This window comes from Plodia interpunctella, chromosome 9, assembly GCF_027563975.2.
Source record: "Plodia interpunctella isolate USDA-ARS_2022_Savannah chromosome 9, ilPloInte3.2, whole genome shotgun sequence".
NCBI lineage: Eukaryota > Metazoa > Arthropoda > Insecta > Lepidoptera > Pyralidae > Plodia > Plodia interpunctella.
The window spans coordinates 9,341,774-9,367,517 of NC_071302.1; the positions used below are offsets into that span (position 1 = coordinate 9,341,774).

The 25,744-nt window shown below is 37.2% G+C and overlaps 3 protein-coding genes across 4 annotated transcripts; 2 read left to right on the top strand and 1 right to left on the bottom strand.

Moving 5' to 3' along the window:
• LOC128672294 (activin receptor type-2A-like) lies at positions 1–10,949 on the top strand. Its single transcript, XM_053749341.1, has 5 exons — positions 1–378; positions 2,276–3,129; positions 4,111–4,478; positions 4,854–5,004; positions 5,283–10,949. The coding sequence occupies exons 1-5, from the start codon at positions 324–326 to the stop codon at positions 5,535–5,537; spliced, it is 1,683 nt and encodes a 560-aa protein (XP_053605316.1). The 5' UTR covers positions 1–323; the 3' UTR covers positions 5,538–10,949.
• Positions 10,950–11,048: 99 nt separating this feature from the next.
• eIF4EHP (eukaryotic translation initiation factor 4E homologous protein) lies at positions 11,049–17,770 on the bottom strand. Of its 2 annotated transcripts, none has more exons than XM_053749630.2 (5): positions 17,275–17,770; positions 16,533–16,697; positions 14,929–15,051; positions 14,020–14,217; positions 11,049–13,278 (listed from the first exon to the last, which is right to left on the bottom strand). In XM_053749630.2, the coding sequence occupies exons 1-5, from the start codon at positions 17,518–17,520 to the stop codon at positions 13,237–13,239; spliced, it is 774 nt and encodes a 257-aa protein (XP_053605605.1). In that variant the 5' UTR covers positions 17,521–17,770; the 3' UTR covers positions 11,049–13,236. The 2 variants fall into 2 exon arrangements, with proteins under 2 accessions (XP_053605605.1, XP_053605606.1); XM_053749631.2 differs by having other exon boundaries at positions 14,027–14,217; positions 17,275–17,769.
• A 311-nt stretch (positions 17,771–18,081) lies between these two features.
• On the top strand, positions 18,082–25,673 carry Cdc16 (Cell division cycle 16). Its single transcript, XM_053749750.1, has 12 exons — positions 18,082–18,349; positions 18,431–18,594; positions 18,830–18,962; positions 19,354–19,516; positions 19,599–19,741; positions 20,239–20,500; positions 20,827–20,963; positions 21,136–21,264; positions 21,894–22,088; positions 22,630–22,745; positions 22,949–23,109; positions 23,254–25,673. Exons 1-12 carry the CDS (start codon positions 18,266–18,268, stop codon positions 23,379–23,381), a joined length of 1,815 nt encoding a protein of 604 aa, XP_053605725.1. The 5' UTR covers positions 18,082–18,265; the 3' UTR covers positions 23,382–25,673.
• Positions 25,674–25,744: the final 71 nt, after the last annotated feature.

The window sequence follows — 25,744 nt, forward strand, 5'->3', positions numbered from 1 at the left end:
CTACAAATGTCAAAAAATTTAAAGCTTGGTTGAGGAGTAAGTGCATTACTTGCTTCTGTTTTATTTTCGATAATACAAATGAAATCAGTGCAATTAAAACCAATGCAGTGATTGAAATGTTTTGACTCTAATATTGCTGCTGATTCAGATTGTTGTTGTGATATGATCAAGTCTATAATATCCAAAATCGAATGTGCGTTGTTTGTCTGACATGTACTTATGTTGGAATTTCTTAAATAGAACAGACATTTAATGTCGGGATTGAGTTTAAAAATAACATTGGATTGTCGCAAAGGGTCGGGAGGCCTAATCCCGCCTGCGCCATGGCATTTCTGATGCCTCAGAAGATGATACTTCACATCATTTTATTGTTTGTTGGTGAGTACTACGGAAGTGCAACGGTATATCATAATACAGAATCTCTTGTATCTTTCTGCGGATACCCATTGAAATCGAAATATTTTCGATGTTTGACCTAAATATATTGTATCAGTTATTAATGTATTCTATATATTAATACAAAAAGTATCTGTGCTTTTTCTCTAATGCAGTGTCCTCAACTCTCCACCCTCCCAACTTTATCCACACAAAAAGTCCCACCAACTCTTTCCTCCAAAAGTATTGAGTATTGTTATATATATGAAAGGACAAACAAACTATGGTTGTAGGTATGGATTTTCTTGAAGTTTATCAAGGTTGGTGTTGATGAAAAGGTTTTGTATATTTTATTTATGCAAAATTTTGCTAATGATTAGGTAGTTTTAATTTGACTTCCTTTTTTTTTGGCAGTTATCATAGATGCAGACCAAGTCTGGAAGAAAGATTGTGGTCATAACAACTTATTTTCTGTAGTTATTAACTCAATCCTGTAACATTTAACGGACAATCTTCTTTTTGAAGATTTGATTTTACGTAGGTAGCCCGTTACCAACTGTTGCCAATCAGCTGCCAATTCTTTTGTGTCCCATGGTCACCTTGTACGACTTCCATGGGTGTTTATAATCAGTATTCTAGGTCAGCAACATACCACCCAAACAGAAATCTTGATTGGCAAGTGAAAAAAATAAATTTTATTTTATTTTCATATTATCTTATCTGTAAAAAACATACTTGGCGACAGCAGATAACAGTTCATAACAACTGCCTATTATATAATAACAATAAACAAAAATATGAGGCCTTGTAGGTTAAATCCCAGATTTTATAACTATTGCTTTAAAAACATTGCTGAGGCAATATTTATATGGGTAAATTTAATAATAATCAAACAGTAATGGCAGAACCTTACTAGAAAAATGAGGATATTTTTAAATTTCCATCCTGTCCCGTTCAGATATGGGTATTTAGGTATTTAGTTGTTTCGCACCACAAGGGATTCTAACCGCAGTGTGAATCACTCAAGAGCCCTTTTTGTATAGGCTCTTTCACACCACGGTGTGAATAGCCCAAAACTTTTTTTGACTGAGTTGATTCAGACCAAAGTGAGAAACAAGGCAATTTTTTTTATGGGTGATATCTGACAAAAGTAATGTAGTTTAATTACAATCTCATTAGTACAGCCAGGCACAAAATAACAGAACAACAAAAATAATATAAGTTACATTTTAATGTCATAAGCCCACAAAGTTTTTTTACCTTATGAATATCGCCGCCGCCTTAAGTGGACGCACAAGACTCTAATATGCGCAAATACATTACAAGAAATTATCTATTGTTCAAAATTAGTTTTACTGGAGCCTTTTTTACTATATGTATATATTGATTGATACGATCCGATCATATAAACTTGATTGATTAGACTTTATTTTTTTATCACTATCTACTTTTCTTCTTTCTAATAAATAATTTGAATCCTTAAATTTTTGTTATGACTTCAATTCGTTTCGCCCCGTGGTCCCAATCCCTCCATTCCAAAAGGTACCTTGGGCCATTCATACTGCTCCTGCAGCTGCGGTGCGAAAGAACCCATTCAAAATAGGCTCTTGGGCGATACACAGCGTGGTTCGAATCGCTTGTGGTGCGAAACGACTTAAGACCCTCAGATATATCGTAATCAAAATTGTTGAACCAAGGTGAATTATCTCTTCAAAATATTACCCTCTATTTGTGTAATGTTCTCTCTCTGAATGAAAGTAAAGACAATCAAATACTGCAGATAAGGCTAGTTTTCTGAAAAAAGACAGGAAAAGTAAGATAAGAAAACACAGAAGAAGTAGACACAACCTTAAAAAATTTTATTTATCTAATTTGTTCAATCACTCAATTTCTATTTTAGGTACTGCATTGGCAGTCCCGCCAACAGAAGAAACCCTTCCGCCAAGGCCCAAAGAAGGAGGCATAACGACTCGGTACTGTGAATTTTACAATGGCTCAAAAACACCGCCAGAGAAAGAGGAGTGCCGTCCAACAGAGACGGACAAAAGTAATCACTGCTTTGTACTTTGGCAGTTCAACAATGTGACCAACACCGCAGAACCAAAATACAAAGGCTGCTTCCTCGACACTGTATCTTGCGCAGACCGTGCCTCCACCTGTCGCCTACATAACATAAAACTACCTCTCCTCCACTGTTGTTGTGAAGGTGACATGTGCAATCAAAATGTCACCTTCCCAGGCGTGCAAGACTTCACCGCATATACCGAGGCACCTCCAGAAAGGGTGCCAGCATCCGCCTTACCGACAGCATATGATGATACCAAAGCGGTTATTATTTACACGTTGACTCCGTTATTCTTACTCTTTGGTATACTGGTGGCATGCTATTTCTTGTATAGGCGACGCAAAGGCAGTTCATTTGCAGAGCTCGCTAGCGGCGAGCCGTCGTTGTCTAGACCGCCATCTGCTGGGGGAGGGATGGAGAACGAAGGGCTTGGCTTAGTTGGTCAGGTGACCCTGTGCGAAGTGCGTGCAAGGGGCAGATTCGGTGCCGTCTGGAGGGCCAAGCTGGGACAGGCAGATGTTGCAGTCAAAGTGTTCCCGTTGCAAGACAAACAGTCCTGGCTTGCGGAGCAGGAGATCTACCGGCTGGCGAGGATGGACCACCCGGACATATTGCATTACATCGGCGTGGACAAGAAGGGAGACAATTTGCAAGCTGAATACTGGCTCATAACTTCCTACCATGAGAAGGTAATTATTAGTCAATTCAGCTTTATTTTTGCCACATCTAATTGGCTTGTATTTCAGCCTCAATAATGATTCACTAGTAGACGTATATCCAAGGAATAGTTGTAATGTACGTTTTTGTAGAGAAAAACGTCATATTTATGCGTCATATGTTATTATACAAAACTATAATACTTTCTACTAAAATTCTTGGCATAATCTTTTCTTTTTTTTTTAATTTTCGGTAAGAAATAAAAGAACTTAACAAAAATTTGAGGTGGCGTTAGTAATAGTCTTAAACATATTTACATATTTTAGTTGAAAAATATTGGATAGATACTATTTATAAATCAATGTTATGTCCATTATTACTACTAATTATGACTAAAGGCTTCGAAGTAATACAGATTCTATTACGAAGCTAATGGTAAAATCAGTTAAACAGACTCGTCGCAGCCAACAATATCGTGTTACATGTCGCAATTGTTTTGTGGAATGTTTGTGAATCATATTGCAAAGCAGCACTAAATATGTATTAATTAGGTAATTAGCTAGATCAAAACTAGGTAGGTACTGTAAAAACAAAACACTATGTTTATTTACAAAAAATACAATTACACATTTTTTTCTGTGTCATGATTTTGAACTGTGTGGTTATACTAAACTATGTTTCAGATATTGATTTCATATTTATATTTGAATGAAAAGTACTACAAAATACGACCTAAATTACTAATATTAAATTTAAAAGAAAATTTAAAAGATAGTAAATTTAAAATTAGATAGTAAATAATTATAGAAACAACGCCCCGGCTTCGCACGTCTGCAATATTATGCATGTTATATTCATATAAACTTTCCTCTTGAATCACTAAATCTATTTAAAAAAACCGCATCAAATTCCGTTGCATAGTTTTCAAGATCTAAGCATGCATAGGGACAGATGGACAGCGGGAAGCGGCTTTAAATAATTGACTTACGCCAGTCTAATTACAATGATTTCAGGGCTCCCTGTGTGACTACCTGAAGGCTCACACGCTGTCCTGGGCCGAGGCGTGGCGGATATCCGCCTGTGTCGCTCGGGGCCTGGCCCACTTGCACGAAGAGGGGGGAGAGAAACCCGCTGTGGCCCACCGGGACTTCAAGTCCAAGAATGTCCTCCTCAAAGCCGACATGACTGCTTGTATTGCCGATTTTGGACTAGCACTGGTCTTCGTGGCTGGAAGGGGGTGTGGAGACGCCCATGGACAAGTCGGGACAAGGAGATATATGGCACCGGAAGTGTTGGACGGAGCGATCAATTTTACCAAGGACGCGTTCCTGAGGATAGATATGTACGCGTGCGCACTTGTGCTATGGGAAATTGCGTCTAGGTAAGAACTTTACAGTAATCTTTATTTGCTGAAACCAACAACCGATATAATATAATTAGTTATATGAACTTCACATTGGAAACTCTCTTTCTATTCTGAGCGTTTTCTTCCTTAGCCATAGAGCGTCGGAGCTCAGAGTACGCTTTCCAACTTTTTCACCTTCACTTGGCATGGTCAGACCATTTGTACACATGTCATTGGAAGTTAATCACTTGAGACCTTTCGATCCATAGGCGTCTTAACCACACCACCACCGCTTCATAAATATGAATATCCCTATATACCTCGATCCTAAATCGACATCTCATCTCAAATTACCATCTTTATGTATAATTTACAAATTTTTCCTATAAAAAAACATGTCTTCCTTTATAGGTGCTCCGACGTAGGCACGGAGCCGATGACGCAGTATCGGCTGCCGCTCGAAGAGGAAGTGGGTTCGCACCCCAGTCTCGAGGAGATGCAGGAGGCCGTGGTGCAGAGGAAACTGAGGCCCAACATACCCCCGCAGTGGCGCCATCACCCGGTAACTTATTATTCTTGTGTTAATTTAATAAACGAATAGGTTTCAACCCTCAGATATACATCACTTATTGACGTCAAAATGAAATTAAAAGTTAAGTCTACAACCAACTGCCTATCTGATAGCATATATGTAACAGATAGCGTTAAAACTGTGTTTCACAAGTGTTGTATATCACTAACTAGTAAATAACGTCAGGCAGATTTAGTATATCTGTCAGATTATATGACATTTTATCAGAAAGTGGTGGAACAGACCCTAAGTATTTATTTCTACGACAGGGCCTATCCGTCCTTTGCGACACCATGGAAGAGTGCTGGGACCACGACGCCGAGGCGCGTCTGTCGGCGTCGTGTGTCCTCGAGCGGGTGTCGGCACAGCGCGCCCCCGCGCCGCTGGCGCCCCTGCCCCCAGTGCCCCCCGTGCCCCCGCTGGCGCCCCTGGCGCCCCTGCCGCCGCACGCCGCCGCGCCCCGCCTCACGCCCGACACCACGCCCCTGCTCATCACGGACCTAGCGGACAATCATATTTGCTGACCGCATGTCACCGATCACCTGCCGCTCATACAGTTTTGATATGTAGGTGAGTAGAGTTGATCAAAGTTATTGTGAGATACGTGTAATAGGTGAATGCAATTTTCTGTCGCTCTCCTTGATAAGGGACGGAGATAAATTGTTTTTGGTTGAAATTCCTTTGAAGGTGTCGTTTTAAGTGTGTCGTACTAACTGTTATAGCTTTATTTTCTATGATTTAAGGCATTTTTCAAAATGAATTAATCCTGTCTGTAAGTCATGCATAAATTACACACGAGAACCTCTTATTTTGTTAATTACATTGAAAAATTGCGGTATTGATATCATAATTTATGTAATATTAAAATTAAAGCATTTCCGTTTTGCACCTTTTAAAGGAGGTAATCGATTAATTGATGAGATATCGATTGGCCTGATACTAGTGATGTGAATATAGCATAAAGATTAAGAAACATAATATTCTCGGCAAATCTTGAGAGACTTTTAGAGAAAGTGTCGCACCCCATAACTAGTACTTTCCTTCGTAGGAGTATAATGTAAAACATAGATTTACACCGTATTTGTTTATGTATTAAAAAAAATAATTATGTATTTTCCACGTTAAAAGTGAAAATCTTTGGCACATTGCAAATAATCATTTTATAAATCTTTACATTATTAAATGATTATGTGCTATATATTGATTTTTAAAATGAATATTTCAATTGAGAGACTTTGCTTTCCTTTACCTAAGTACCTATATAAACGCATTATTGTCGGTATGTACTAAGTGTGTGGTGTGAAATGGTACTGCTGTAAAGTATATATAATAGGTATAAAAGTGTAATTTATAGCATGAAATCGTAAAATATCGTATGACTTGTCAAATTAAAGAGAGGAATTCGAAAGCCCGTGGGAGTAAAATAGGATAGTAAATATTTTATTGACTATCGATTACAATGAATTTTTTTATTGACTATTCTATATGATATCAATGTAACGTTATGTATTTAGTCAGGAAAATGGTGGACGTACGTATATAGTACAGACAATAGCATATGATAAAAATATATGAAGGAAAAAGTACTATAAATGATTTTCTCTATATATTTCGTCTTTACGTTCATACAGATTTTTTTAGGTTATGTGACTAAATGTTATATGTCATAGTGTCATCCTTTAGTTCCCTTTCATACAACTACTATCCGTCCTATTCATAGGTTAGGAATCAACTGATTTGATTATAAGGTTCATATATAGGCGCTACGCATCTATAGATCAATTGCAAATTGTCAGAGACCAAATATATATTTTTTAATAATTATATAGACTGCACAATTCTATCGTCTATTTGGTTTTAAGTCATCTCGTGGAAATTCATTTAAATATACATAATTTACACAAACGATTGGCCGAAACGATAGGCGAAATATACATACACTATGCAAATTTATTTCTTTCATGTAATTTATGAAAGTGGTAGACCTGTCAACATTTATATTTTAAAGTAGTTATAATGTGTAGCGCCTTATAATTTTCCTAAACATCCGTTTATTCAACGTTATTTTCCATAATCAGCACTCTGTATGAGTACAAAAGAATTCTTTATTTTAGGGATAAGAATTAAAAAACATGTTATTCACTTATTAAATGTAAAATTGAAATACAAATTGCCCGTAATTGGGTTTCTCTTATGTTTGTGTTTATATTATTATCAGAAATCAAGTAATTACTTTTCAACTGAAGAGTTTAACTATAATTGCAGTTTAGATCAACTATATCATAATTGAACCAAGCTGCTTTTGTGCCTACCTATGTATAGCCATCCCAAAGTTTCACTGACATTTCGAACCTGTCATGTGCAGAAATAAGGATCATAAAAAAGTTGTAAACATTTTTAGAGTCCGTGAGACGTGATTGAGGAATTGTATCAACGTATTTTATAAGGACTTTGAATGTATTTTAACATATTAATTTTAGTACATTATTTTTGTATAGAGTAAATTAATATCGATTTTCGATTAATTTTTTATGTATCTAGCCAGTAATGTAATGGTAGATATTGTATTTTTGAAGCTTTTAGTGCAACTAGTGTTTTAACTTAATCGCTTTTCTAACGATTAATTTTTGGAATTGACTTGCGAAAACGCATTTAGTGTTGAATTAATATTTGACTATGGGACTTCACAATCATTTAAATATTACTGCTATGCGATTTCCTAAAAGACAATATGTAATTACTTTGCATCTGGTGGCCCAGCTACCACCCGACAAAATAACGCTCATTGAAAAGCGAGCTTTAAAACGTTATCTGTAGACTCACTTTTCATTAACAACTGTCCAGGTTATTGCAGTCCGCTAATTTGTTGATAGTGTAAAGTATGTCTAATGTAAGACGTACTAAAGTTCAGATTCCAGTGAACATTATTATGTCGGGTGGGAGCGGTGACCCATATCAGCTACGCCTATACTGCTGTAAAATCGATTGTTTCAGTGACTGCTTATGCTTACATATATTTTGAAGGATTTTCGTACCTATTCCATTGCAAAATAGTTGTTAAAATTTAAACAGTTTAAATTTTATAATTATTAGGTTGCTATTTTAAATAAATCTGCCATGTCAAATCATTGACTCTCTATGCTAATTTGGTAGTTATCTCCAATTGTAAACGTAAGTATGTGTGAATTTAATGTCACATGAAAATTAAATGTACATTGAGAAACAAATAAAAATAGCGTGTATAGTCAACCGAACGTAAAAATATCAATTTTTGGCGATCAAGTTTTGACAAGTCCTTATCCAAACGAAATACAGAAGTTTTTTAGTGATTGGTTGAAATGATAAACGCTCAAATTTACACATGTCCCTTCTAGTTATAGTTATTATGTTAACTGAGTAGATTTTTAATCACTATTTTAATACAAAAATGTCTTCCGTGTGCAAGTTAATATACCGAATAATGGGTCTAAATCGGGTTCGTTATTTCCCCTTTCTGTCTTATAAGATGGAATGAAAGAGACAGTCGCTCAGTTAGACACTTTTTTTTTACAAAAATGCTTGAAACATTGATCCAAAACATCAGACAATATTGAAAGAATAACAACGGAATATTTGGCCTAAAATATAGTTTAATTTACTCCCCACGATGTAACCGCGGTCTTACATGCTAGTTTATAACTTCAGCGTAAATTGAACTTTACGTGTTATGATGTAGTGCCAAATTTTGATTGATGCCACAAACTTACACGATACAAGTTGACCACAGGCGATATAATGCTATACAATCAGATATTTTCGAAACTTTCAGTGAAAGAGAGCGAACCAATCACAGTCTGGCGTTGTGACGCGCCGACAACACAGCAATGTGATTGGTCTCCATTATTACCAAGACCTCTAGTTCAGAATAAGTCCCATTATTTGTATAAATATATAATTATATGCTTGTAGTTGTATCAATGACTGTATTTTTATGTGTTGTTCAAAAGGCCATTATCAAGACTGCCTTATTATTATTTATTGTTATTTGGCTTACTTTTAGTTGGTAATGTTTAGCGCTAATTGAAACGAAAGCAATGAAGTAGTGTTATGGATAAGAAATTGTACAAGGTAGCGCTTTGTCAGTCTGTTAGGGTAGTTGCGTACGTTTAAGGATATTAAATGTTAACTTGAAAAGTACACCTGAAATGCTGTTTTATCTGTCATTTCTTTTTCATAAAAATTCAATTGCATGCTGCTTTTTTTTTACGTGTAGTTAATTTTTATTGCCCCTGTCTCACTTTTTAATTTTTGAAAGAGCGAGAAAATATATCCTCTTAGCCATAAAACTCCAAGTCTTACCTGTAGGCTTAACACGCGGTTGAATTTATGCTAAGAGAATATTTTCATTATTTGTTCGATTTTTTTTTTAAAGAAAATCGTTTAATCCATTTTTCTTTTAATTTTATGAAATTTTTTATAAAGACAATTTTATATTATGGGAACGTCGACTTGTTTCATAGTATTCTTCTTCACATGTTACACAGTATCACTAACAGAGTACATAGATAAAAACACTATAATTAAATTAAGATGATAGTTAAAATAGTGTTGTTTGCGGGACACCACTATTTTATTTTATTTTTCTGGATATTATTTGAATATACACGACTGCTTGGCCACAATAACTAAATACTTTGATATATAAATAGTCTTTGCACACTATTTTAGGTTTTTTTTTTCATTCATACAGTTTTCACGTTATATATTTTTGCCGCTGTTTTAAGCGTTACTTTGTGTGGCCAAGCTAAAAATATCAGTTTTATATCATTGAAAACATGTGATTTATAGACTAATACGCATATATCAATGGGAATCATGGGTTTTCTTGATTTTCCTTCGCCGTGTGCATATCACCACACATAGACTAAGAAAAGTTGCCAAATGTAAATATATAGTTAAGGTAGCGTCAGACACTGCTCCCACCCGACACAATAGCGTTCATTGAAAAATGGACTTTAATGAGTCTTCTGTAGACATACTTTACATGAACAATACGAGAACTGACAGTGACCAAACTGCTGATTTGTTAATGTAAAGTATGTCGTCAGCCAACGCCTTAAAGCTCATTTTTCAATGAACGTTATTTTATCGTGTCGGATAGGAGCAGAGTTGATATTGTGTGCTCTATGCCACTTTAAAATTATCAATTCGTTGTGAACTCATACAATGAACATGAAACCAATTTATGATGCATTTATTTACGCTTTATTCTTGTAATCTGTCGCTGCAACAAAAAGGGAAGCAAGTACACATTGAATACTACCTTTTATATACGTACGTCCCTTTCTTTTAGCAGATTGCAAGTCAAATTGCAAATATTTACCGTTTTAAAAGATATTCTTTATTCACGGCCTAAAGCTAATAATTTTTCATTCAATTAGTCGTTGGTGAGTTCATAATTAATAAGCAAAATTAGGTTGACTCCACATATTGTATCCATACACAAGAAATATTTCATATCATTCATTTTTGTATTGTATAAAATACGAACTGTTCAAACGAATGACAAATTCGGCAATAATTTTGGATTGGTTGTTTAAATAAATGGTAGATCCATGTATTTATGTTTACGATTAATGTTTAATTCAGTTATGTTCATCTATTTCTCAGATTGTATTGTATGTGGAGTCACTCTGATAATAGTATGAGTAAGTCTGTAGCGTTAAGTGGCACGACGTTAAGAGAGATATACATACAGATATACAATAGAACGATAAGTTTTTAGGCCTTCCTGTTCTATTATCTAGCTGCATCCCTCTCTAGCATAGGCCACTTTAGTTTATAACCCGTTCGTTGTCCTTGTATGCTAACGAGCGTCATTTTTATTTTTGAATTAACATAGATGTCTGTTAAAAATTGATGTACCTACGTAATAAAATATATTTTCTAGACAAAAAGTATTATTTTTTTTTACCTTTTTTGGTCCAAATTGTGGTCGTATCTCAGATACCTTTAGGGGACAAATTTGGTTGCCAAGGGTGATACAAAAAGACATGTTAAGTATACAAAGTCTGATCTTTATTTTCAGTATTCAATTTGACTGTACAGGGAACAGAGTGGTCTCGTTCTCACAAAACAATTATCGTCGAACACAACGCTTACGAGGGCGGCCTCACTGCTCAGTCGCACTGCACTCCGTCCACAGATCAACGCAGTATCTATGTAAAACGACGGAGTGGCAACGCTGTCTCGCCTAAGCGGAGCAGTGAGTCTGCGCGCTCATTTGAATTTCACTATATGTACATCATTCGAACCGGCGTTTGAAACGTCTACTCACTTTGCAATCTGTCGCAACTTGTTCAAAAAAGGAATCTATATAACAGAAAAAGAAGTCTTTACATTTTCTTTTGTATATTTGCATCTCTTTCTAGTTACGCAACGGAAAGCAAAGTGAGTGCGGCGCTTAGTGAGAACGTACGTCTTCACGGTCACACTCAATCTCGGGACACTTCCGTGAGCCTTTCAACATTTTTAAACTAATTATTCTCGTAAGATATTTGTATGTACTAAGTTGAAACGACGCGCGCTATTGCAATTTCCTATAAGCATTTTTTTAGTATGTGACATGCGATAGTGGCGTCATTTTAACTTGAGTTAAGCTATTGAGCCGGTAAACATAATTTAAGACCAATGAAAAACAAACGTTATAATCGTTGCGATAAAGTGCAAATCGGCATACTTCACAAATTCATCATTATGTCGCATTCGACATAGACTAATTACAATAATCATAGAGTTCATTCTACAGTTTTCACGTTTACTATTGAACAATCTGAAGACCTGTTTAGACGAAGTAGAAACCGCAGAGCACGATAAATCCGCAACGTTTTATATATTTTTTGTAGGTATTTTGTGCATTATCAATGCAATTGGCCCTACGTCTATACACGTCACGTCTTTTTAACTGAATCAAACAAATGTTTTCACGATTAAAGAAGCCATTGATCCTAATTCGAACTCGCCATTGGAATTTATTATTTACTACTATAGAATTAGGTTACTTTTTAAATGTGTTATTATGTCAGCTTTTAGTTCAAATCAGGACAAATGTCATCTCAATATATTTCTTGCCTGTGAAAATTCATCTCTACCGGCTTAACTAGCTTGCAATGGAAGATCACAAACATTTTAAGACAGGTCGAAACATGTTCATTTCGTAATACTTTATAAAATACAATCAACAAATATCAAATCTCACTCTTTTGAAGGAGGTCGAAACAAAAGTATATTTTTGACGATACATGTGAGTGATTTACTAACTTTTATATTTATTGCTTTTAGGAACATTATTTAAAGTTACATCACTTATTGGCGTGCGCTGTAATCATCGGACGGGTATCTGTGTCTCTGTCACAAATATTACGTGCGAAAGAGAATGGACAATTTACCAAGTTCAGCAAGTCTATTTCTGTCGGGCGCAAGATTCACGAATTAAAATGTTAGAAACCGACGCGTGCGCACGCCATAAGTAACGATACTTGGGCTACCTATGACAGATTTCGAGAAATTTTCTTATGTTTCTGAAAACACAGAGTATGTTGAGTATATAATGTGCTTGTTTACAAATTGTAATAAAGCCAATAACAATTTATTTAACATGCGATAATGTTAATTGGTAAGTAAAAAGTAAGTAATGCTTACCTTTGCAATATTGTTTTAGAACATAATTAGTTATAATAATCTTAATTTCAATTATATTGTGGATTTTAAGGCAATTTTTGAATTGAACAAAAAACCATCTAACATTATAAAGAGGCTTTCATTTGCAAAAAGCAGACTTAAAAGTCCGTGCGCACGGAACGCGTATGCAGCGACGTACTTAGTACGCATTCGGTATGCACAGGCCTTTATTCCACTCGTACTGAATAACATTAATAGCGATAATAATGAAATTCTAAAACCTAATCTGATCAATATATCGAGATATAATCGTATTATCAACAATTATATTTTTTGTCATTCTTTGCAAAGTCGTTTAGTACTATAAAGCCAACTTTAAAATGATACAGTCATCCGCACGACAAACTTTCATATGTGCATTACAAAATGGTTGTTAAACCTTATCACCATGTCTTAAAGTCCAATTTGGGAAAATAATAGCTACCACGGGTGTATTATGGCTGTGGGCACCTCTGTGGTCTGCGGAGTTGTTTAAGGCTTGGTGTCGAGATTTGAGATTACGGGCTACTGGTTCGAAATTGTCAGGCAGTCGGGTGCTGTGTGGACCTGGAAACGGTAAGCTAATAACCATCTAGCACTTACTAAAGTTCATCAAGTTTTAATGTAATCTTATGCTGAAGCTAAAATATTGTGAAACGCAATTTATGCGCGACAGAGGGACACAAATTATTAGCCTGTTTCATCGCTTTCTGTTAAAAAAATATATTGTAATCTGACGGATAAACTATTTGCTAGATAAATCTGCGTGATGTGAGCCAATTAGCCCTAGCCAACACCTGTGAAAAGACTGCTATCTGTTACATATAGAATAATATCTTTTGCCCGGGGCTTCGACCGCGTGAATTCCCACGGGAGCAGTTATTTTTCCGGGTATAGTATGAATGGTACTCTATGTCCTTCTCCGTACTTCAAACTATATGTAGGCAAAATTTCAAGAAGATAGGTTCAGTAGATAGACTTTGAAGAGGTAATAAACTTAATTTCGCATTTATGATATTAGTTAGGATCAAATACTTTGTCAACAAGCATTTAGTGTAATAATATATATAAATAACAAATATATTAGGACAAATCACACAGATTGAGCTAGCCCCAAAGTTCTAGACTTGTGTTATGGGATACTAACTTACGATACTATATTTTATAACATATACAAATATAGATAAATATCCAAGTCCCGTGCCAATCAGAAAAAGATCATTTTCACGACCGGGGATCGAACCCGGGACCTCTCGGTTCAGAGGCAAGCATTTAACCACTGCGCCACCGAGGTCGTCAATAATATACCTGATACCTTCGTGCGTCCGGGCGGCAGTTGGGCTCGGCGTCGGGCTGCGGAGCGGAGGCGCGCAGACAGTCGCCGTGCGCCTTGTACTCGATGTTGGCGGCGGCCGGCAGCTGCAGGATGCGGCGCAGCGCATCGCGCACGCGCGCCGCCGCCGCCGTGTCCGCCGCCGTCCGGTGCCACACCGCTAGGTGGTCCTCCTGCACGTTGACAACCATACACAATCGCTTTATTTACCCCACATATTATGCTTCAAAGTACATTTTATCTTCTGAACTACCTGAATATATTACCTATACAGGGTTAATGGTATCAAACACAAAACCTCCTAAAGACTATTTAGGTACTTACATCAAAACACGCAACTTTGATTCTACGACTTTTCGTGATTTGTAGTTTTATTTTTCATATAAAAAAAATCTAATTTGCGATTCTACACATCTTAACTCTATATAATACCAAGCAACACGAGACAATACAGTAACGTTATATAGCGGAATCGAACATAGAGGTAACGTTTTATAGAAACGACATTAAAAAATTTCCTTTATTTATAAAGGATATATTTTTTGCATTTATTACGTTTACACAAAAGTCGTAGAACAAAAGATGTTAGTCTCTATGTACCTTATGCGCCTTTGGAAGGTTATGCGTTAGATACCATGCAGTAACCCTGTATATAATAAAATGTAACAAATGTCTGGCTATGCCGTCTCCGCCTGGCTCTGGCTAAGAGGCAAACCCAAGAAGTCCTGATGACGAGAAGGATCATATGACAACAAAGGATGCGAATGACCGTGTGAAGTGGTTGCGAAAAAGTCCGACAGCAGACCGTGAAATAAGACGCTCAACGGTTGAACAAGGAACCAGGAAAACGCGATATAAGAGAGAGAGAGAGAGAGAATAGATACCTGAAAGCGCACAGAGAGGACGACGCCGCACAGCTCGGGGCCGACCATGAACTGCTCGCCCAACATCGCCATGCATAGGTCTTCCCACGCACGCCCCGTCTGCGCCTTACGCAATCGTACCACCTAGAACACGAGGCCGAAAAACAACCATTAATTTTGTCTAACTATATAGTCACGTATGAGTAGAGGACAACGAAGCTTGTAAATATTCACCAGGACAGTTCTGAGATAGATTGCAATGTAAAAGGAATTACGTTTCCATCACATATTATTACAAATTTAATGTAATGGAAATACAAGTTACATAGACAAGTTATGAACAAAACTTGCTATGAAAAGAAGGAATTGTGAAAGGGATGAGGAATTTTTTTCACATAGGGCGTGTCTGCTACCGATCCACCAATATGAGTCAAAATAGATATTAAAAAAAATACTTACGAATATTTTATATTTAAACAAGAGGTGTAATAATTGCAAAATAGGTAATGCAGATATTTAAGTGTACTTGTGAACACTTTTTCCAGCATTTCTATATTAAACTTTTAGTTACCGTAAAATGATATTATTTTAAAATCAATCAATTTCATTATTAGTCAAGATTTTGATTATGCTTTATTGCAGACAAACCAATGTAATGTACATAGATTACAATATAAATAGCTATTGCTTTGGATAAATCAGAGTTATTGGAAAACATAAACTGTCACATTTACAATATTAGAGATGGCATGATAGGAACCAACACTGTTTACACGAGTTTCTTTCGGCATTTCTTCTCAGCAGTCATTCCAAAATGCTAAGTTTGAAGATTTAGTTAATATTATTTAAATTAGAAATGATGGAAAACGTCTGTAAAGGTCTAATTTCTGAATAAATTATTATATTTAGGTTTAGAACAAGTTATTAGAATTTGATCATTATTGTTTGATGATGGTTAACTTTAAAATTGTATATTAAAATGTATACATATGCTTTAGCATATAAGTTATGCTGGTTCAAAAAGTATGATTTGATAAAAACACTATATGACTAATGATACATTCATTGTCCACACTTATCAATCATAATGAATCACGAAATTTTAAATCACAATTATTTTAATTTACACATTAGTTCACTCAAAGTAACATTTTCTGGGATTAAAGATATTATTTATTTCACATCACTTATAACTATCATTACATATAGATATTGTATATCCCTCTCCTGGCTCTTATTTATTTATGCCTTTTTGCACAAAAATTCAATACATATAGACAGACAGACATAATGGTAAAAGCATTATCTAACAGTCAACATTTGGGTCGTATGTAGAATGCATGTGGTTGCAGAAATACATACTGACGTAAATACCAATAATACATATTGACATAACTACATGAATTTCAAGAAGATGATGTTGGGTGACCAAAAATGTATTATCTTGAGCTCTCCCCCATGCTTTGGAAGGAATGAAGGCATGTTAAGCCATTTGTTCAGTGTTGACTGTTGGGGCTGCTTGGTGGCTCATACACCTTATACATCCATAAGGAAGACCCATGCAGTGGGGATGTTTAAATGACTGATGATGATGAATGTTAGTTGTGTTTATCATAAGCACTCACCCACTTGCCGCCGTTGACGTTTGCGGGGTCCTCCCACATAGGTTTGATGCCGAGTTTGAACAAGTGCAAGTCGGACAGCGGCGGCAGGTCCGCCGGCCGCGCCAGGTGCGTGTACAGCCCCCACCACTGCTCCACGCTCGCCACCCGACCCACCAGACGTAACGCCTGCTCATTGAAAATACAATTGCTGAGATATGTTTATTTTCATACTTTTGATATCTGTCATATTGCTCAAGTTATATTTTACAAAGTATAGTGCAGCAGAGTTTCTATTGTTGGCCTGTCCTTATAATAAAGGCCTCCTCCAGTTCTTTCCACACTCTGTCTCATGCAAGCCTGACCCGTAAGATGCTAGCAAAATTTTTGAGACCCTCTGCCTATATCTTGCATTACATCAGAAGCTGTTAGAGGGTTTGCACTTGAGTATAAAAATGGTCTTTCAGTGAATAAATTATACTAATTCAATTAAATTATTTATTTCAGGCGAAATTTGTGTTTTTATTTCCAAAATATATAAAATAAAATGCCATAGCTACAAAAGAACACAATAACAGATAAAATTTACTATATTTGTAATTTTAAAGTGTGTACTACCTACATACTTTCCTATATTATATCCAATCTAAACTTTGAAGCATGAATTTAATCTGTTAGTCTATTTATCTACCTACCAACATTTCTAAACCAACAGATTGTTTATTGTCCTGTATTTATGTGAGTAAACTTGGACATATGGACATACCTGGCCGTAGCCGGTGGTGGAGGCGGACAGCTCGCGGGCCGGCGGCCGCCGCGAGAACCACATCCAGTAACTATACTCCAGTTTGTGCTCGTGTGGTGGTACAGGAGGAGGCGCATTCTCGTCTGATATGCGCTCCTCGTCTTCATTGTTGCCATGGTTCTGTACCTGGCCTCCCTGCCCTCCTTCCCCGGATCGACGATCAGGCACGTTCAAATTGTAGAATTTGCACATTTTCCTTTCAGTCATGTTATTTAAAGTACTGTATTAACATGATTCGCTAACGGCCTAACCTAGGACACGTTGCTTCTCTCGAGTTTTAATAGACTTCGCAAAAAGAAATCTAAGATTCCAATATTACACTATACAACTAGAGCTAAAAACCTGTGCGATATTTCTTTATTATTAATAATAAACAAATCTTATTCAACTTATTTCCTATTTTTCTGTTTATAACCTTTTTCTTTCCGTCATCAAAATTCAAACTGTCAGTTGACAGCACGCATGGCCAAAATGGGTCGGCGGCACAGCAAAGACGTCTAGCTACTAAACTAACGTAAAACGAATCGTTCTTACTTATTTCATAAATTTTTGAAACTAATACATACATTAAAGGTATTTGCTTGTATTTGTAACAATATCAGTACCTAACTAAACAAAGCAAATAATCCCGTTTGTTTTTATGTTTTGTTTGGATTTTTTCTGCTTTTGCAATAATATCATAATGTTAGGTTCATGCCAAAAATCATGAAATTAAAAGGATATTGAGTGACATTCAACGTCAATTCTACTATCAGCATGGCTGAAGCAATACAATCAAATGTCTTATGTCATAACAAAAATAAATACTAAAACCGAATCGCAACATTCTGAGTACATAGCGGTTTTGCGATAATAGAAATATATTTACGCTTTATTACAGTTAAAAAACGATTTAACTCTTGTTTTACCTTACTTCACCATTCATTTATAATATCTTAAATTGCTATTAACAATGGCGAAAGCAGAATCTGCCGCTAATGTGGAATGCTTGAACATTGATTTTATGAGATATCTTGTAAAGCAATATTCAGAATTGGTAAGATATACTTGTTGATAATGTTTCCCTGTCCTTTTCACGATGATATAACTGATAATGTTATTAATGTTGATTATTTAGGGACAATGGACTAGTGCGTTCTTTTGGGCTGATGCAGCGGCTGCTGCCGGCAGCGGAATGGGTCAGGCGAGTGGGGATGATATCTGGCTCTTGGCCAGTGCGATGCTAGCACGGGGAGAACTTCACAGAGCAGCCCATGCAGTCACTACAAGGGGCTTACACAAGTAAAGTGTTACCTACATTACTATTCCATCTATAACCAAATAAACATAACACCTGCCCATAATATACAAAATACACATGTTTTAGTTTCACTTTCTCACTATGCCCTCTTATTTGAAGATTGCATTTTGTTGCCAAATACATATTTTATTGTTGTTAGTTTTGTGTACTGTACCAGAGCATATGTGTTTTCATATGTGAATTTGTCATTATAAAATATTAAAATTCATTTTCTAGGAGACACTTGTTATGTCTTGGAGTAGTGATGAGAGCATTCCTAGCTGCCAAAGAACCTGCAACTGCGCTGAATATGCTAGAGGAATGTGATCCAGCACTGCTTGAACCTCGGAACACAGATCAAACACATAATGTGAGTTTTACACAACATATTACTGAATATACATTACAGCCCATTTAATACTGAACATTTCATATTAAGCCTAGTCTAAGAACCTATGCTAAAACTATTTTATAATTATTATAGAATATATTATAGAATCTTTAGTTTATTCATTTAATTATAAACAGGCAGATTTTTGCATCTGTTGAGTGTATTTCAGGCAGCTCTGAAAGTTCTAGTTGATTCACTTTCTATCACTGATATTAATTGATATCTTTATTTAAATCTAGTTTTTAAACAACAAAGATGCATTGTACAATATGTGCATGAATAAATCAAATCTATTTTAAAATATTTTTCTTTTTTAACATATCTTACTTTTTGATTTTAGAATATTCTGTATTAAACTCTCCATTCACAGCGAGCTCTAGCAGGTGTGTTAGTGTGGCAAGCAAAAGCACTGTCATGTTTGGAGCGGAGAGAGGCAGCCGCTGAGGCGCTAGCTTCCGCTCTGAGAGCAGACTGTGCCTGTTATGAAGCCCTAGACTTGCTGCTGGAGCAACATGCTCTCACACCTAGGCAAGGTTAGTTGGAAAAATCTATTTGTCAAAGAACTCCAAAGCCTTTATTTTGAAATCTGTCATTATAAATGGTTTTTGTTTCCAGAAATGGACCTGATAGAAGCCCTACCTATCAGCCAACAGCTCAGCGCAGCAGAAGGTATCCTTGTACGGAGAGCTTACCACGAGCGAATACAGCGGTACACTCCATCCTCCGCTGCAGCCATTCCCCCTCCTATGGATTGTCCAGTGAGTATTTACTTACAGGCGTCACTGTACAGGGAATTTCGCTGCAGCCATTCCCCCTCCTATGGATTGTCCAGTGAGTGTTTACTTACAGGCGTCACTGTAGAGGGAATTTCGGTATAAAAAGTATTGTTTACTATTTTAGAGCTGAATATTAATTTGACACTTCATATAAAGGATTTATCCAAGGTTTCGATCTTACCACTTCATTATATTTATAAACATCATGATGCATTATGTACCTAGTATATATAAAGCAAAATAAATAAATCCTTATATATTATAAAAAGAATTCACTGTTGTCTGTCTATATAAACACGAGTAACTCAAAAACTACTGGACGGATTTTTTGTGGCTTTCCCCAATGGTGTGTTTGTGTGCACTTTATAATGGTTTTACCCGAGCGAAGTCTGCACCCTGTATATATACAACCCGACACATTATTATTTATCTACGTAACAGCTTCATACCTGTGACTTGCGAAAATAAATCTGAATCAGATGAGCCAAGAAGTGGAGACGGTCCGGTCGCGCACTCTGGAAGCGTCGTCGTGCCTGGCGCGGCGGCTGTGCGGCGCCGCCAAGTGGAGGCAGGCGCTGGCGGCGCTCCGCGACCCCTGGGGCTGCGTGCCCGTCCGCGCCGCCTGTCTCGTGGAGCTCAAGAAGAGTGCAGAGCTATTTTCCTTCGCGCACACTCTAGTGGATGCGTACCCTCAGGAATGGACGTCATGGTTCGCTGTTGGATGCTATTATTATCTTATCGGTGAGTTCGTCCTGACACAGGCTTCGAAAATATATCTGCTTTAAGTAATAATCTTGTACTGTTGTATCAATAAAATTATTTAGCCCTGAGCGTAAGGTTATATATTCTTAACTGAGACGCCTCAAAATCGTTCGCTTTAATACTAACCTAAATATTTTATAGATTCAGCTGTGATTTTACGGCCTGATCTGACATAAACACTCTTAGGGAATGCTATTGTTGTCTCTTAGCTGCTGCGCGAACCACACACCGCACTCACAAATTTCATCAAAATCGGTTTGGTAGTTTTTGGTTTATTCGTTAAAAAATATTATCTATTCCTGCAGGTAAAAGCGAATTCGCGCGTCGCTATCTAAGCAAAGCGAAGAGCTTGGAGCCCGGCGCCGGTTGCGTGTGGCTGCTATACGGACACAGCTTCGCGCGGGACAGCGAACATGACCAAGCCATGGCCGCCTACTTCAAGGTCAGCTGATACACTTAAAACTAGCCAAATGCTAGATGAACTCCCGCACAGAGGTTTGACAAACCTATATTTGCAGGCCTATGTTATCATTTTGTATGTAGTGTAGCGACAAATGTAAGTTTGTAATAATTTTTGTGATGTATAGTAAAACAACAAGGTCTTTTGCTGACAGGCCAGCCAGCTGATGACGGGCTGTCACCTGCCGCCGCTGTATGTCGGTGTGGAGTGTTCGTTACTCAACAACCCCACAATGTGTGCCAAATTCCTCGCCAGGGCCGCAGCGTTGGACCATGGAGTTGACGTGAGTATTTTATATTCCAACTGTCGTATCTACTTTTAGTATTTCATAAAATCCCATACCCATTCTTCTTTAACCAATTTATTGTTTATTAATCGCCAGTTCCGGCTTCGCTCGTGTAAGAATAAATTATACACCTTAACCGTCCTTAGGAATCACACTATCTATTGGTGAAAACCGCATGACAATTCAGTAGTTTATCGCGAATAGACAGACGAGACAGAGGACTTTGTTTTTTTTATTAATATGTATATAAAATAAATAAATAAAAAATAAAAAAGCCTTTATTTATCCAATTCCCAGTTGTTTTATCTTATATAATAGTGTTAGTCTAAAGTTTTAGTTAATATTATTGGTTACTCCTATCTTATATTTTAATATGATTTAATAGATCTTATTTATTTCTTATTAGTTTCTTGTTATTTTTTACATTTACAGTTTCTTTTATTTTTGTATTAAGTAATTATTTTATGATGTTAGTGTGTTAGTTCACTGAGAATGGATCCCTCTTGGGTATAGGCCTCCTCCAGTTTGTTTTAATAATTAATATGTATATAAGGAAGCGCAAATACTGTTCCCAACAAAACACATTCTAACTTTGTCCAACCGATGCCCGGGACAACTACATTTAGTGTTCGGAGCCGCCGGGCCCGGACCCGGAGCGCGAGAACAAGTGCCGCTGGGGCAGCGTGCACGCGCTCGTGCACAACGCGCACGTCGCGCACGAAGCGGGCGCCGCGGCCTTCGCGGCCGGCGACTTCCGCGCCGCCAGGACGCTGCTGCTGCGCGCGCTCGACATCGCCAGGGATGAGAAGGACCTTGACGAGGTGAGGGTGTCACCTGATTGACTCAATAAATGTTATTGTTATTATTTATTGTTTTGTTTTGAATTGGATGTAATAATTTTAAGTGTGTAAACTAAAAGTGGACACAGAGAGAACACATCGATCGAATGAAGCTGAAAAAGAATGTTTTGTTCCTATATGTTTATAGCAAGCAATATCTTTTCATATCCCGGGGAAAATTATATAAACAAGTGTCTGGCTTTGTAACCTGATGCTGGCGGAAAAGGCAAACCATATAACTCTAAATGGGGTTTACCTGAATATAAGAGTGCTGGTTTTATGTGGTCAAGGTATATACGTGCCAATGGTTTGATTACTAAAGACAAAAACTAGGAAGAGAAGATTATACAATAAGAAAGCAGGCCCTTGCATTGCAGCTGAGGATACAACTGAAAAAGTGCTTAGATATAAGCTGATACAGCCTGGAGACATCAAGAATAAAGGTTGAATGCTATATATTAAAAAAGTACTAAATTTATGAAGATAGTTAATACCAATGTAATGTTGTGATTATTGTTCCCAGCTGGACGCACGGTGGGCGCCCACCTTAGACGCACTAGGACACGCAGGCCGGGCGCTGGGTAGACCCAACGAGGGACTTACCTGGCACACCAGAGCCCTAAGCCTTCGTCCAGCCAGGTCCGAAACATTTTCATAGTAATTTACATCCTTCAAAATGTTTTTGAACGTTGGTGAAAGTATGATAATGTCGTCTATGAATAATAATACTTTTAAATGAATATCTCTTAACTTTTACATTCTAGACGACAAATGACCTTTTAATCTGAATTTCTTCTCTTACTTTAATTTGCAAATATTCAGTGCGTAAATGTTTATGTCAGACCGCAGACGCTAGCGGCGCAGGCGCTGTGCCTGGCGCTGCTGGGGCGGGACGCGGACGCGGCGCGCGCGGCGCACGCGGCGCTGGCACGCGACCCGGACCTGGTGGTGGCCAGCACTCTGCTCGACGCTATTCTGGAGAGGCTGGACGCTTCGCAGGCTGGTGAGTGTAGCTCTGTCCCTTGATTGACTTTTACAATCTGCGTTGGACGAGAAACAGCTGGCGCGACTTTTGTTTTTCTTTCGCTTCCAGACCAGTTCCAGGCTGACTACAATTTTGATGATTTGTTTTTTTTTTTTTTTTCAGTGTTCGGCAACGACGAGATCCCTCAGTTTCCGTTCCCGGAAGTGGCGGTGCCGCCCACGCCCCTCACCCCCGCGACCCCCCGCCACGACCGCACCAACACCTCGGACATGAGCATGAGCTTCGACTGAGGGTTAAGGTATTAAGGTGCCTCCACACAGCTGTTACATAACAAGAACATTCCAAACTTTTGTTACTCTATGGCCACGCTATCGAGAGTGAATAAAGTTTATTGCTCCATTCGCAATAGACTATCTATTAGATTCGTGAAGCCATAAACTTCGAAATGGTTGGCGTGAGTTGTATCCTTTCGCACATAGAGAGATTTTCATACATGGCGAAAGAGATAGAAATATTTCGTCAGGTATGTATGGCTACACATACCTGACGTACTCCGCGGTGTGGAATTTTAAAAAGCATTCCTAGGAAACTTGACGCGACAGTGCGGCCAAAGAGTTCATGAAAGTTAAGTCTATTCTGCTAAAGTTAAACATTTGTGTATTTAACAAGACTGAATACTACTATTAAATGACCATTTAGACACGATTGCGAATAGTAAACACAGGAATTTTACGTTAGCAGAATATACAGCCAGATCTGATGTTATGTAACAATGTTATGTGTGACGCACCTTTAGGCGTAATATCTTCAGGTATTTTTTAGTTTATTATGTGAAATTTTGTCACACTCCCTTTTGGGTACATCACCTATCAACTGGCGACCTCCGCGGCGTAGTGGTCACCACGCCCGCCCGCTAACTGTAGGTCATGGGTTAGATTCCCAGAATGGGCAAATTTGTACTTGTACCAGTTTCTGTGTTTGTGTTCATCGGACCCACGATACAAGCTTAGTGCTTAGTGTGGGCCGTTGAGTATTGTCCATTTATTTATGATCTTAAGTCATAGACAATTCTCGGATATATACTTTTGGGGTTCGTTCATTTCGGATTTTGAGTATTTATCCCAAACGTTACGATAATGTTATTTGTTTAAGATTAGGCTTGGAATAGTTATGTTTTGTCCCTCTCTCTCCCATCGGTATCTGACATTGTTAGACCTAGATAAAACAAAAATTATTTCGAGCCTAATCATATAAAATAACATTTTTATCAGTAAGGGGGTAGGAGCACAAAATTTCTCGATATTAAGAACCCTTACCGGAAGACATTATGCCTATATTCAGCGCACACCAATAGCAGTACATTTTCGGAGAATATTTAAATATCAATTTACTTGTAATATCACATATACAGTCTATTAAAAAACTAAATTTTAACAAACTCAAATTTTTGTTATTGCAATACCAAATCTAATAACACCTAGTGTTGCCAGACAAGAGGACACAGTGCCCTCTTGTATGTATTCTCAAAAACCGATTGCTTCTAGTGTGCGCTATACTTATTAATTTAATGAAATATAAATTCATGTACCTATAACAAATCGAATGACTGGTTACTTCCCTTACTCATGTTACGAGTTTGATACTGATACTAATCTGATTTGTGAGCGTTAAGATGGCGGGACCAAGTCTCCAATTCAGAATATAGCACATCAAGGTGTTTGGACTATAAATGTACTATTTGTACCCTTAACCAGACATTTGTACCTCTAAAGGTAATAAAAGTAGATGAAGAGGTCCCTGGTCCCGCCACTTTGACGTCAATATGGCGGGATCTTCTGGAAGCACTAGTCAGAGGCAGGTTATTTACATCCGAAAACTTAGTACTACATATGTACTGGTATGTACTCCACTTGCAATAATTGTAGGTACCAAATTTAAGTTACGTGATTAAAACATAGAATTTTTTTATGTGGAAACTTATTCATAATTCTTAGACTCATATCTACCTACCGATTTAAATACAAAGAGCAAAAATTTAGATTTTTATACAAATATCGCGTATCGCGGAGTTGGTTAAGGGTACAAATAGTACATTTATAGTACAAACACCTTGGTGTGTTATATCCTGAATTGGAGACTTGGTCCCGCCATCTTAACGCTCACATCTGATTCATATATATATGGTTTTCATATACTGTGGATTCATTTTTGTGTACGAGACTACTCGCCGTTAGATGGCGGTAGTGTAATATCATGTTTACTCTTTAATTAGGTAGAATCTGTAAAATAGATTTGACTTGAAATTAAGCTACCATTTTATTACTGCAAATGCTTAGTTATTCTATGAACTGTACAATGTCACGCAGTTAAAGTCACTAGCTGTAAGATTGGGGCCACCCTCACACTAGCCGCACCATCTCATGTTTAAGTGGTTTTTAAATTTAGTTTTTCACATTTTAAATTTAGTCTTACATGTGGCGGCCCTAGTGAGACGGGAGCACCCTCTTGTGAAATTTTATAAATATTTTGTAAATATGTAAATATTTGTTTACCGTGTTTGCAAATAAAGATCAAAAATAGTATTCTTTGTTTGGCCTGTTGCAGCCTAAATGGTAAAGAGTGTGGGTTGGGGTTTAAGGCAGATGCGGAAAGT

Excerpts from the sequence above, each read along its gene's own strand:
- LOC128672294 (XM_053749341.1), top strand. The coding sequence starts at position 324 with ATGGCATTTCTGATGCCTCAGAAGATGATACTTCACATCATTTTATTG. Across the intron at positions 379-2,275 it reads CATCATTTTATTGTTTGTTG|GTACTGCATTGGCAGTCCCG; the intron begins GTGAGTACTACG and ends TTTCTATTTTAG. Across the intron at positions 4,479-4,853 it reads CTATGGGAAATTGCGTCTAG|GTGCTCCGACGTAGGCACGG; the intron begins GTAAGAACTTTA and ends CTTCCTTTATAG.
- eIF4EHP (XM_053749630.2), bottom strand. The coding sequence starts at position 17,520 with ATGACTGAAAGGAAAATGTGCAAATTCTACAATTTGAACGTGCCTGAT. Across the intron at positions 14,218-14,928 it reads TCCTCTCTGTGCGCTTTCAG|GAGGACCACCTAGCGGTGTG; the intron begins GTATCTATTCTC and ends GTCAACGTGCAG. Across the intron at positions 13,279-14,019 it reads CGGACGCACGAAGGTATCAG|GTCCACACAGCACCCGACTG; the intron begins GTATATTATTGA and ends TACCGTTTCCAG.
- Cdc16 (XM_053749750.1), top strand. The coding sequence starts at position 18,266 with ATGGCGAAAGCAGAATCTGCCGCTAATGTGGAATGCTTGAACATTGAT. Across the intron at positions 20,964-21,135 it reads CCATGGCCGCCTACTTCAAG|GCCAGCCAGCTGATGACGGG; the intron begins GTCAGCTGATAC and ends TTTTGCTGACAG. Across the intron at positions 22,746-22,948 it reads CTAAGCCTTCGTCCAGCCAG|ACCGCAGACGCTAGCGGCGC; the intron begins GTCCGAAACATT and ends TGTTTATGTCAG.